The sequence below is a fragment of the Pan paniscus genome, chromosome 5 (assembly GCF_029289425.2).
Source record: "Pan paniscus chromosome 5, NHGRI_mPanPan1-v2.0_pri, whole genome shotgun sequence".
In the NCBI taxonomy this organism is placed as follows: domain Eukaryota; kingdom Metazoa; phylum Chordata; class Mammalia; order Primates; family Hominidae; genus Pan; species Pan paniscus.
The window spans coordinates 137555552-137569165 of record NC_073254.2 but is presented as its reverse complement, the minus strand read 5'-3'; the positions used below and the strand labels follow the sequence as shown (position 1 = coordinate 137569165).

General features: G+C 42.6%; 1 protein-coding gene across 5 annotated transcripts in view; it reads right to left on the bottom strand.

The window, feature by feature from the left end:
* Positions 1 to 5368: 5368 nt before the first annotated feature.
* The window catches only part of DCBLD1 (discoidin, CUB and LCCL domain containing 1), a 67380-nt gene continuing 59134 nt past the window's right edge, over positions 5369 to 13614 (bottom strand). For 3 of the 5 annotated variants that reach the window (XM_034962755.3, XM_034962757.3, XM_063605000.1), the window contains 4 exons: positions 11950 to 12037; positions 10584 to 10633; positions 9577 to 9696; positions 5369 to 7261 (listed from right to left, as the gene is read on the bottom strand). In XM_034962755.3, the coding sequence (XP_034818646.3) occupies positions 6729 to 7261; positions 9577 to 9696; positions 10584 to 10633; positions 11950 to 12037 (791 nt within the window). In that variant the 3' untranslated portion in view covers positions 5369 to 6728. Of the gene's footprint in view, positions 7262 to 9576; positions 9697 to 10583; positions 10634 to 11949; positions 12038 to 13614 lie in introns of those variants that run through there. The other 2 variants (XM_057302583.2, XM_063605001.1) reach the window with 2 other exon arrangements.

Below are 13614 nucleotides of genomic sequence, written 5' to 3'. Positions count from 1 at the left end.
CCCAAGGAAGTTTTAAAATCTAAACAAACCAATTTCCATAGGAAAAATTGAAGAAATTGTCAGAGTGCTCTCCCCACAAATTACCAAAATACATGATTTCACAGGGCAATGCTACTAAACGTTTAAACAACAGCTAATTTTAATGCCTAGCAAGAGAACCAAAAAACGGAAGAAAAATTCTAAATTGTTTCTGTCAAGCTAATAATATCTGATCAAGATTGCCACAAAGAAAGAAAAGCCCTGATTCACAAAAGATTTTTTTTTTTTTTTTTGCAACCGAGTCTCGCTCTGTTGCCAGGCTGGAGTGCAGTGACTCGATCTCGGCTCACTGCAACCTCCACCTCCCAGGTTCAAGCGATTCTCCTGCCTCAGCCTGCTGAGTAGCTGGGACTACAGGCACAAGCCACCACTCCCGGCCAATTTTTATATTTTTAGTAGAGACAGGGTTTCACCATGTTGGCCAGGACAGTCTTGATCTCTTGACCTCATGATCCGTCCGCCTCAGCCTCCCAAAGTGCTGGGATTACAGGCATGAGCCACTGCACCTGGCCCACAAATGAATATTAATGTAAAAATCCTAAGTAAAATCCTATCCATGCAAATTTAATACAGTAATGGATTCATATACTATAACCAGATGTTTAACATTGGGACATCTAATTATGTAATTAATCATCTGACTGGCTCTAGGGAGGAGTCCTATGGAGGAAAATCATATCTTCCATAGATGCTGAAAAGACTTTGGTCAAAATTAAGCACATTCCTTGTGAGGGGGAAAAAAAGGAATAAATAGATGCTTTCTTAACATAATAAAGTTTACCTCAACATAATAAATCTATCTCTGCCTAAAAGCCAGCATCATGCTAAGGTGGGAGCTACTAGAAGTATTTAATATGGTACTGGAAGTATTGCCAATAGAATTAAATGTACACATAAATATTGGAAAGGAGATAGCACTAGCACTATTTGCAAACGTGATCAAATTCCAGAAAAACCTAAGAGAATCAACTAAAAGCTACCAGGAATAATAAGGACATTTAGTAAAGGAGCAGCATACAAATTAGTCACAGAAATCAAACAGGAAGACTGCATTATAATAGCTAACACCACGTGGCACTTATCATGGGTCAGACACTGTTGTAAGGGTTTTATGTACATTAATCCTTGTAATCTTCACCACAACCCTATAAGGTATATACCATTATTATCTCCATTTAGAAATAAGGAAATGGAGTCATAGAAAGTAAGTCCTTCTTGGTCACAACTAAGGCAGAATTTGAGCCCAGGCAGCCTAAGCCCCAGAATCCATGCTTTTTACCACTAGGCCATACTAGTTCTTGATACATAAAAGAGGAGGTGGGGACAATTTACAATGGCAGCAACAACAAAAAAACAACTAAGTATAAATTAAACAAAAAATGTGCAGTACTTATGTGAGCACCCTTTAAAATCCCCTGAAAGGATGCAAAAGGGGCTTGAACAAATGGAAAGGGATACTACGTTTTGTGTACCTATATAACTGACTAAAAACTATATTAGAAAAAGAATGAATGGAAATAAGGCATACAAAAATTCCAAGAAAAGATCACTCTTCGAAGAAAGACAACAGGTAATTAGAAGGGCTTAGTATATTAAGGGAGAATTCTTTATACTTGGGAGAGATTTGAGGAAGTTTAAAGGCTGAGGGGGAGACCTCCAATGAAAGGGAGAAGAAGATAAAGGAAAAAGGGATAATAGGAGCAAAGAGATAAGGGGAAGGCAGTGGGATTTAAGATCACAGGTGAAGGTTTATAACACTTTTTCCATTGACACAGGAAGGAAGGAGGAAAGGAATGAAGTGGATACAGGTTTTGTGAGAAGAGGAATCAGCAGGAAGTTAGTTCTGATTTTAATGACTTATTTTTAGGTGAAGGAAGTGGCAAGATCAGAGTAAGGGAGAGTGTGAAAAGTGGCACTGCTTTGGAATAATTGCTAAGGGGTACGGAAAAAGGGATCAAAGATAAATAAAAGCGTTGAGGAGTGATGGGCCCCCAGTAAACTGGAAACTGAGCTTTTGTAACAGCCACAGTGTGAATAGTTTTGCAATGTTCCCCTGCTGCTGTGATGAAGATGGAGAGATGGTATTCTCAAGGGGAATTATGTTGTTGGGGTCTCATGGTTCGGGGCTCCTGGAAAGAAAATGGAGTGAAAATGCTGAGACAAAACAGTTCAATGATGGATAGGGAAGGAAATGCAACCCAAAAGGATTAACAACTAGAGGAAAATGATGGGATCTAGGGGTTTGGTATCTAAATGAGATCAGTGACTAAGTAGGTGGAAAGCTGAAGAACTCAGGGGGTTTTGAGCTGATAGAGAATTGCTGGAGATTAGGTTTACAGTGCTGGGGTTCTTGCTGATGACAAGAATGTGGACATGTGTGGGAGTGGTTTAAATGGAAAGGAGGTTACTAGAGTGGAAGTCAAGAAACCATAAAAATGACCATGTTGGGCACTTCATTCTCTAGCATGATTACAAAGGAGGAATGAAGAAGACCTAGAATTAGGTGAATGTCCTCAACGAATGGAAAAAAGTGGCCTGGAAGATATTAGGTGTCACAGCAAAAAGAAAAAGGTGGTAGAGCTAGGTGAGAAAAAAAGGGAGAGCTTTGAATGGTGGTGAAAAAGTAAAAAAGGACGTGGAAGTAGTCTGTTGGGAGGAGGGTGTGTGCCACAGTTAAGTGCATTTGTTGGGAGGACAGGCAGCCTCCACTTGAAAAATAAAAAGGACTCTAAGGCAAATGGTGTTGGATGACTTCAGATTGGGCAGAGAGAAAATAAGCTAATATTGATTGATCATCTAATGTATACAAAACACTATAATACAGTCTGCACAACAGCCCTTTTATAATAATTTCCACTCTGGGAATAAAGAAGTAGATTTAGAAAGCACCAGTAATATGCTTGTAATCACATAGTTACAAAGATTAAATCTCCAGTTAAACCCAAGCTCTATATGGTTCTAAACCTGTGCTATTTTCTCTTTTTAAAAACAACAACAACAACAACAACAAAAACATGGTCTTGCTCTGTTGCCCAGGCTGGAGTGCCGTGGCGTGATCTTGGCTTACTGCAACCTCCACCTTCTGGGCTCAAGTGATCCTCCCGCCTCCCCAGTAACTAGGACTACAGGCTTGCACCACTACAACTGGCTAATTTAATTTTTTTTTTTTTTTTTTGTAGAGAGGAGGTCTCACTACATTGCCCAGGTTGGCCCCGAACTTCTGGGCTCAAGCTATCAACCTGCCTCAGACTCTTAAAGTGCTGGGATGTGTGAGACACCGTGCCTGGCCTGCTATTTTAATAAATATGCTTTCTTGTACCTGTTGGGGAGGCATCATTCCAGCAAGAGGGCGGACTAAATAAGAAGAAAACCTGTCTATTATGAATTCCTAGGAATGTCAGACCGAATAAATCAGAATTCTTCACAAGGCCTAGCTAATCTCTTAAGAAATAAAGGGAAGTTGGGCGCGGTGGCTCACGCCTGTAATCCCAGCACTTTGGGAGGCCAAGGCGGGTGGATCACGAGGTCAGGAGATCCAGACCATCCTGGCTAACACGGTGAAACCCCGTCTCTACTAAAAATACAAAAAATTAGCTGGGCCTCGTGGTGGGTGCCTGTAGTCCCAGCTACTCGGGAGGCTGAGGCAGCAGAATGGCGTGAACCTGGGAGGCGGAGTTTGCGGTGAGCTGAGACAGTGCCACTGCAGTCCAGCCTGGGTGACAGAGCCAGACTCTGTCTAAAAATAAATAAATAAATAAATAAATGGAAATACTCAGGTATCAGAATCAAAGATAGGATGAGAAGCTCTAATGAGCATCCAATAGGATTTCCAGGAGAAAATAAACAACCAAAAAAAAGGGCTGATCATTTTCATAGTTGATAAATCCTAAGATTCAAGAGGCACAAGTCCTGAGCAATGTGAACAGAAACAAATTCATAGTTCAATACATAGTAGTAAAATTGCAGAATACCAAAGACAAAATAAAAACCTTTAAAGCCCCTAGGGGAATTTATCCCAGAACAAGGAGAGGCTGGGAGCAAGATCAGTGGGAGACGGGGGATCTGCAGTGGGATGTGAACACAGCAGTGTGGGTGGGTGTGCAGTGTGGCATGGGGTGACTGCATGGGCTGTGTTTTGGGCAGGAAATACTTGCAGGTTGGGGTGTTTGTATTCACCCTAGCTTCTCATTGGAGGGATTCAACTGCTCTCAGATCTGGGGGAGAGACTAGGCATTCTCTCTTTCAACTTAAGAAAGTACAGGGTAAACACTGCTCTCAGAACCTCAATAACTATTTGGTACGTGCATGAATGCAAGATAAGCATTTTAGGAATAGTGAGGTCAACCCGGTGGCCACACTTGGACTGCTGTGACTGGTCAGAGTGGGGAAAGGCCTCGTAGCTATTCATGGTATATACAGTTGTGCCTACAAATGTGATTTCATGTTAAGAATCCAAAGCAGTATAAAACAAACACAAAACAATCTCTCACATCCTTTCTATTTTCTAGGCTGATTATAAATGTTAATGAAAATTTAAATAACAATAATAAAACCCAGAGCAAAGCTTCAGGAGCCTGTGTAAGTGTAGTCTTGCTTGTCATAGCAAATGTGTTTCAACCGCAAATTTAAGAAGTGGCAGAATACAATCTTTCCCTCCCAGTAGGATTTGCTAACATAAATCAGACAATTAGAATTGTCTCATTCACGCCTTATCATATATGCTGATATTGCAAAACACCAAAAAAGAAAGATGTAAAATTTTTCTGCCCTTATCCTCTAGTTTAGGTTTAGCTGTGTAGGGTTTATCAGACCTTTCCACTCACCCAACCTGCTCTACAGAGTCTACCCTGAGGAAGTGATGATCCAAAAAAAAAAAGTCCTGTTCTCCCACTGGTCATGATTAGATCACTAGTGCCGCAGAAGAACTGTGATAGATGAAGACAGCTCTATTGTAAAGAAGGGCTGTAGATCTAGGCCTATGCTTATGGTCTAATATTCCAATATTAAAATTCTGTAAACGGCCCACTGAAGGCTTACATTAGAAAAAAGGACTTACTATAGACAACACTTTGATAAATGTTCCAACTAATTTTTATCAGTAAGTTTTGGAGGAAGAAAGCACGACAACACCATTTTCAAACATGAGGAAACCGAGTATCATCATTATATAAGCAGCCAGACTTCTCTTCTGTGGTAGATTGGGGTCTGGCCTAATCTGGCACCAAGCTCTTTCTCTTTCCACTGTGGCACCTGCCTTTTTACGGAGGCTGAACCTTGAGTGCCTCTAACACCCCAGCGAGCAGGGCTGACTAGTGAGAGTCAGGGGCAGTTTGGTTTGGCATAGTTTATTACAATTAGTGTGCGCATAAAACCATGTAAACTCTACAAAGTAAACCATTTCCCCTCCACACTAACCAGCAGCTAGTCTGCCATGACCTTCCAGCACCCCCATTATTTTAACATATATACATTTCACAGGATGGAATAACCACACAAATAGGGTTATAATACATTCTTCAGGGAAAAAAATTTTTGGTCCATATTTTCTATTAAAAAAACACACACACTTCCCTCTTTGGCAAAAGAGGTTAAATCTCCCATAGTTAACTCACAAAAGAAACTCAAATAAAAACTACTGAGCATGAGGTACAGCTGATGTCTGGACTGTTCTGGAATTACAGACGCCTCCTTGAGGGGAAAATCATTTCTTATAAAATGAGATCAGTTTCCAACAGTTTCATGTCAGTAGAAAAGCTCGATTTAGACTTGGTCAGAATCACTTTTGCATGAACATGTTCTAAATAACTTTGTTTTTCAGAGGACAGTGGAAGTCACGAAAATGTGCTACTTCTGAAGAAAGTCATGAAAATTGTGGCATCTGACCTCAGCAATATTTTTAATCTGAGGTACGAAAACATCTGACACAGCCATTCACACTGTAATTCCTGTGCCACCTTCATGGTCACGGGAGCTGGGCCGACCTCTTCGCATCCCCCTCTGAAGTGGAGACTAAGGAAACGGGCAGCTGCTGAGGTGTTGTTTCTTTGCTTGTTTTTAAATCTACAGTCATAATTGCTAAATAAACAACCACCCTGGTGTGCTTTTCATGCTTCAAGTAATTCATTTCTTCCAGGAGAAGAATGTTAAAAATGCTTTTAGTTCTAGTTATCAAAGGAGAGGAAATGACTCAATAACAACAAGACTAGGTTTAAGCAGACCTGCTGCTAACACAGTATCAGATAATATACTGAAAAAAATGAACATACTATTTGTATACATTTTGCAACAGCTGCATTTTCCCACTTAACCTCTGTGCAGAACTAAAATCTGATAGAGCAAACTTAAGTTACTTTTATTATTGTTAAATACAACTCTGTACACATTACACCTTTAACAACAAAGCAGCTCAATATCAGTCAGAGGAATGAAAACGCCATCTGAAAATTTTCATTTTTCTAGCCCAACAAAACCCAACAGACGCACCTTAAGGGTCAGCACAAAACCAGCTGCACAATTTTGTAAACAGTATGACAGGTTGTCTCTAGGATCCTACTGGATCACACACACACACACACAAGTGTACACACACACCGATACACACGCACACTCTGGACCAGCAGGCTCCCTTCTTCCAGTGCCTTGCGACAGCCCGACGCTCAGTACCACAGCAGGCTTCTTTCACATTGTGTTCACAAAAGGGCAGTCATGGCCGTCTGGTTGAGGGGTGTGAGGCAGTCTCTGGGGGCAGAATAGCTGTCACTCGTCCCGGGATGCGTTGGGGGCTTCTGAGAGTCAGAGTGCCCGCTTTCGGTGGCGAAGGCGCTGACAGCTTTGGGCCGGTCGTAGCCCCTGTCCGCAGGCTGTGCGCTGTGTGGCCTTTGATAGTCTCCGTCCTGGGCGCCCACACCCGCTACGGGGGAGAAGCCGCCCGAGGAGAGGGAGTGTTTGTGGCCGGGCTGGGGCCCTGGGACGCGGTAGCCGCTCTGCGCAGAGAACGTGTGGGCGCGCAGCAGGTGCCGCTCCACGATGGGCGTGGCGTACTCGGGCTCCGGGGGCGCCAGGGGCAGCGCGTACTCGTGGCGGCCGGCCCGCTGCGGGCAGTCATAGTGGCCGCCGGCATCGGTGCTCACCCCTGCCTCCTCGGCATCCGTGTCCATGGGCCGGAAGGTGGAGCCCTTCCTCGTGACTGTCCCGGTGCCAATCATGAGGGGCTGCTGGTAATCTGAAACCACAAGACAGATGGCAGCTAGCGGGCACCACACACGGGCCGGCCTGTCAGTGGCAGACGGGGATACTCTGCTTCATGTCGTGGTGACTGACTTTCCCCCCGGGTGCCCTCAGGTGTCCCAGGCACTGCGGAAAACCCTGATGTGAAAGCCACAGAAGCCACCCGCAGGCAGTACACAACCGCACCGCCTGCTCAGGAAGCCTCGCAGGGTCTTCTCAGAGATGGGGGCGACGACGACGTCCTGGGGCATGGGGAAATACTTCAGGGAGGAAGTGGCTCTGAAACTGGCTCTGGAGAAGCTATGGAGGTGGAAGTCACACAGTGTGGAAATGGAGAAAAAAACAGCCTCGAAAATAGAGTTGATATGGCCAGAGTATGAGGGACACAGAGTAGTTTGTTTAATAGGATATGAGGACCAAAGCAACAGGTCAGGGCCTAGTGGTGACAGTGAGGATGATGCCAGGAGCTCCCATTTATAGAGCTCCTACTCTTTGCCAGGCGCTATTCCAATAGCAAGATGTTAATAATCTTCAAAAAAATCCCCTGAGGTAGGGACTGTTACTCCATTTTACAAATGGGAAACCAAGGCAGAGAGAGACTAACTTTTCCTAGGTCACACAATGGGCCGATGGAGTAGGATTCGAACGCACATCCTGAGTATATGCTGTTAGCCACGCGTTAGAGCATGGAAAAGCATTGATTGTCTTGCTAGGAAGTCTGGTTTAATTCTATGGGAAACGACAGACTGGCACTTTCAGAGGTAACTGTGGAGGTTGACCCAAGAGGAAAAGATCAAAAAGTGAGAGGTAAAAAAGCAAAGAGAAATGCACATAGAAGTCACAAACTAGGAAAGAGGAAAAGTGACCCTTTGGACAGGAATCAGGAATTTGTTACCAATGAGAGGTGGGGTGTGAGGAAAGATGGGAGGCAAGGACTCTTTGAGGCTGGGATGTGCAGTCGAGAAGCCATTAACAAGGAATGCACAGAGCATGTGTGGTGAGGGTTAGGAACAATGGATTCGATTGTGGTTGCTGAGGAACGGGTGACATCTGCAGGTGGAGGCGTCCAGCAGGCTGCTGAGAATTATGGACTGGGGACTGAGAGGGAAGTCTGGGTGTGAGAAGCAGCATGGACAAACATGCAGGGAAGGGCACGGCTGGAAGTTGGGGAGGGTGTGGGACTGTTTAGGGGAGAGACTGTGGTGAGTGGGGGTGAGACAGAACCCGGGTCATTGCACATTTAAGGAGCCTGAGGATCATTCAGGGAGGAAGGAGGAGAAACTGAATTAGAAGCTGAAGGAGAATGAAAGGCATAAGAGAACAGAAATTAGGTTCTCCCTTCATGTCACTTCCAAGGAACAAGAGGATGGATTTTGGTTGCAGAGGATGCTCTCCTTGTCCACAAAGTGACTCAACCAACCCTTAGGCTGACAACTCCCAGTCACTGATGTGCACAGGCGTCACCTGGGAGCTTCTAGTTCTATGGCCTCCCTTTCTAACAAGCCCCCAGGTGATGCCTATACTGCAGGTCCTCAGGCTGCACGTGAGGAGGGAGAAGCCAGAGCGCAGTGCTACTCAGAGCATGCCCCACAGAGTCCTATGTATCTGAGAACTGTTTTTAGCAGTGCCACAGAGACAGGTGCAGAAATTGAGATTAAGTGTCAAGAAACTACTCTTAGTTTACTCTTTATTACTCTTAGAGTAATTTTATGTCTGTTGAATCTAATAATAAAAAATTAGAGCTTTGTATTTTGTATCTTTAAAATTTCCTTATTACTAGTATTTTATATTGCATTTTACAGTGTATTCATTCATGATGGAGTAGAAATTTTAAAAAAAGAAACAAAAAGCATTTCCCCATAGATGGTTTGGGAAGCTCGACTCTTGATGTGGCTTGTCAGGGACACTGAGGCCCTTCTCATACTGAGAGAGTTCCTTTATTTCCTATCTCACCTTCCTCAGGGCAGGAACTGTATTTAATTCCTCCTTTCAGTCCCTCTGTACCAGTGCCTTAATCAAAGCTTTGGTAACAAAAATAGATTCAGGGCTTCCAGATACAAGTAGTACATCAGGGCTATCACTATGGATGTCACTATATCCCCTGCAGGTGAAAAGACTGGCTGAATAGGGCTTTTAAGTAATATCTCAGTGTCAGTTTGTAATTCTGTGCAGAATGCAGAAAAAACACATTTCAGATTTATTGGACCCTATCTAAATAGAAAAGGATTTTGCCTTATTTCTCTCCTGTCTCCCTCCCCCACAAGCAGCACCTCCAATCTAACAGCACAGTCCTAGAAATATGACGCTTACCTGCCATATCACTTGTGATGAGATCTAACTTTTGTGTCATCTCCTTCTCATTATCATAGCTGATGGTAAACTCAGCTGACTGATGTCTGGCAAAGGGATATTTAATCTGCTTCCAACAGTCTGGAATAAAGGTAACATAAACCAAATGAATATGTCAGAAATGTAATGCGCGTCCTCCAGAACATGTTCCTTGATGAGTCAGAGGTCAGGCTGCCTCCTGACAGCTGACAGTGATCAATGTCCTCCTCAGGTGTGTGTGCTAAGAACAGCATGCCAAGGTCATTAACCACAACAGCAAACACTACTCTAACCATGCTTTCCGCTGTGCCTTTAAAAGGTATTTTGCCCTCATCAGGTCCCAGATTCTCCCTTTGTGAGATCATCTGGGTATGGTCTCCGACAATCTGCACTGGCAAGGCATCTGTGAGGCAGAGGAGACACTGCAGCTGGTGTTTAGACCCTGGGGAGATGGAGTCTCAAATGGTCCCTGAGCTTTCTCAGGGGTCCTGCCCCACTGCCCTCTCTCTCTGGACCATGGCTAACTCATTGCTTGGGCACCTGTGTCTGGGAAAGTGAGAAAAAGACCAGATGGGGCAGGATTATCTGAAACCTGCACACCAGCCCTGCCTGGTCTTTTTCTCACTTTCTCAGGGTGGAAAGTACAGCACAGGCCTGCAGATGCTAACAACACGGGCCTACTTCAGTTCACTGATAAGGCTTTTGTCATACCTCCTTGATGGCAGACAGTGTCGTGGCCTAAACTCCAGTGGCCAAGAAAAAAGGATGTTGACAAATGATAGGGGATGACATTGAACAAAAGTAAAGTGGCCATTAAAGAGACAGGACACAATAAATTTCTTCCTTATAGATATGCTACTTTAAAGGCTACAGGGCTTATGTCTTTTAACCAAATAAATGTGGGCCACTGGCCTCCTTATGCTTTCAATCAGCAGATCCTGTCCCCTCCTCAAAGACAGATAAAATTGTAGATAGAGTTTTCAACCAACCTGTTTTCTGAGCCTCTGCTGATCCATACGGACTTCCTTTCTTCTTCTTCCTATCAAGACAAAAAGTCCTACTGAATATTTATAAGCCAATGTATCTGCCTCTCTCTCCCTATATAACATAAGGATCATAATAGTACTTACCTCATAGGGTTGATGTGAGAATTAAATGAGATGGCAGCTGCCATGTGCTTTAGAAAATCATACAAATATGTAGAATTATCTATAAATTTATCTCATTTATAAGAAAGGTCACAAGATTTCACTAGAAGAATATATACTAATCTTATTTTGCATATTAGAAATCAGTGCCTTATTTAGTTTATCACTAGCTCATGCAGTCATCCTGGAGCAATTCCTCATGACCACATGGTCTCACTTCATCTCTACTATACTCCAGTCCAAAACTGTGGGTGTCTTTAAAAGCATTTCATACAAGCACATTACACTAAGGCATGCTTTAACTTATGAATATCTACCTGAACCAGAGACTTTTGTGCCTTCTCTCATGATGGCAGAAACTATTCTTCATTCTATTTGTACTAATATACACATTATAGATTCTGAAGTTGCTTAAAATATAAGAAGAGAAAACTTCAGAATACTTTCCATTTTTTGTTTAGATCCAACATCTAACATTTGTCAAAATAAACATGGATCTCAGGGTTCTGGAAGAGATTCAGAATTCATCTGGGTAAACTATATTTTATACATAAGGAAACAGGCTTGGGGAGGCTGAGTTATGGGGCAGCTTGGTGATACCCCAAGCAGCCTATTTAATATTCCTTTTACTCTTCAGGGAGGAGAAGCACAGATACTTCTAAAGCAATATATCAATTTCAGGATACTTCAACAATACTCAACGGTTAAGTCTTTACCAAAGGTCTCTAAATGACAAGAACTGCTTATAAAGTAATACATGGTGGGGTGTGGTGGCTCATGCCTATAATCCCAGTGCTTTGGAAGGATCAAATGAGACCAGAAGTTTGAGACCAGCCTGGGTGAGAAAGCAAGATCCCATCTCTACAAAACATAAAAAAATTAGCTGGGCATGGTGGCACATGCTTGTAATCCTAACTACTCAGGAGGTTGAGGCAGGGGGTTTGCTTGAGCCCAGGAATTTGAGCAATCTCACCACTGCACTCCAGCCTGGGAGACACAGGGAGACCCTGTCTATAAAAAAAGATTAATAAAGTAATACTCGATCATTTCTACTTTTATCTAACTTGTTTGTAAAATATAAGTTAACATTTTATTTTGAAAGTAGCCATGCTGCTTTTGTACATATGCATTTCTGAAGAATAAACTTTTTGGTTTTTTATTGTTCGCATAATTAGAGAAGAAATTTAAACATGTAAAGTCACCATACTTTCTAAAGGCTGCAAAGATCCCCATTCCAGCAAACACCAGGACAACAAGGAGCACCAATGGAATAGCCACCGTTGTAATGTTTATTCCTAAAGAAGACGGAAAGCCATCACGTTACAACATAAATGACCAACAACCACTTTTCATGATCTAAAACTGAACATGGAATTGAAAAGTCTTTAAGCATTTAATATAGGGGGGAAATGAATACATGTTAGGCATTTACTGATATTGGAAAGCAAAAAGAAAGGATTCAAAATCCTGGCTAAAGTTTGGGAAAGTAAAATTTCTCCCCCAGCCCCCCAGAGACAGTTTCCAATGTTCCTCAGGGACTAACAGGCACACTGGGCTTGTTGCTTGGCCCATATTAAACTCCAAAAATCTGAAATGAGGGGAGAGTTTAACCCCTCCCCCACCCCTCAGGTGAGAACTATTTAGACAGGTAAATGATTTAAGCACAGTGTGGAGCTCCTACTTTGGCTCAAGCAACACATTTCCCCAGATGGCAGGCGGGTTTGGACCTGTACCATAACAATAGTCTGGAAAACTGGGATCCTCGTTACAGAGCTCTGGGGCTGCGGACTAAGAGGAAGTGCAGCCTGATGACCTCAAACAGCATTTCCACTATGTTGCATGAAACACCACACCATGTTTTCCTGCAACTCTTTCTGCTCTAAAAAAAGGACACTTTGACAGCCACCAAGGCAGGCCCCAAGTTTGTAGAAAATACACAAAGTAAAGGAAAAATATTTGCTCTTCATCTTTCTCTTCTGTGATCCCTGGGAAGAAAATAAAGGGATGCTTAAGAGTGGAAAAATGCAATTCATGAAGAAGGGGAAAAGGGATTTAGATGAAAACCAAATTTGTGTATAAGTAACAGAAGTGTTATTATTACTTTTTTTCTTTTGTTTTTTTTTAGAGATGGAGTCTCGCTCTGTCACCCAGGCTGGAGTGCAGTGGTGTGATCTCGGCTTGGGCAACCTTCGCCTTCTGGGTTCAAGCAATTCTCCTGCCTCAGCCTCCCAAGTAGCTGGGACTACAGGCGCATGCTGCCACGCCCAGCTAATTTTTTGTATTTTATTAGAGACGGGGTTTCACCATGTTGCCCAGGCTGGTCTTGGACTCCTGAGCTCAGGCAATCCGCCTGCCTCGGCCTCCCAAAGTGCTAGGATTACAGGCGTGAGCCAATGTGCCCGGTAGCGGTGTTATTTTTAAGAGTGAAAATTTGGGGAAAATCAAATAACTTAAAGCATCCAACAGCAGGGGAATGGTCAAGTAAATAATGGTTTATCCATGTGAAAAAATACTATAAAGACATTAATAATTGGGGTTTTCAACCTTCCAATAACATTGGAAAATGCTCATAATACAATGTTAAATGAAAAATATATGCTACAGAACAGAATAATATGATATGCTACCATTTTTGTTTTAAAGTTAGAAACATAAATATAGTTGACTAGAAACAGTGAGATTTGGTGATTATCTATGGATACTGATTTATGACTAATTTTTGTTTTCTTATTTGTGTTTTTCTAATCTTTCCAAATTCTTATAAAATTGATATGCAAATTATTTTATATTCTGAAAAAATGTACTTTTAATGTTATTTGTTTAGATTATATACTTATATGTTCAAAATGCAAACCGTATACAAAAGTATGGA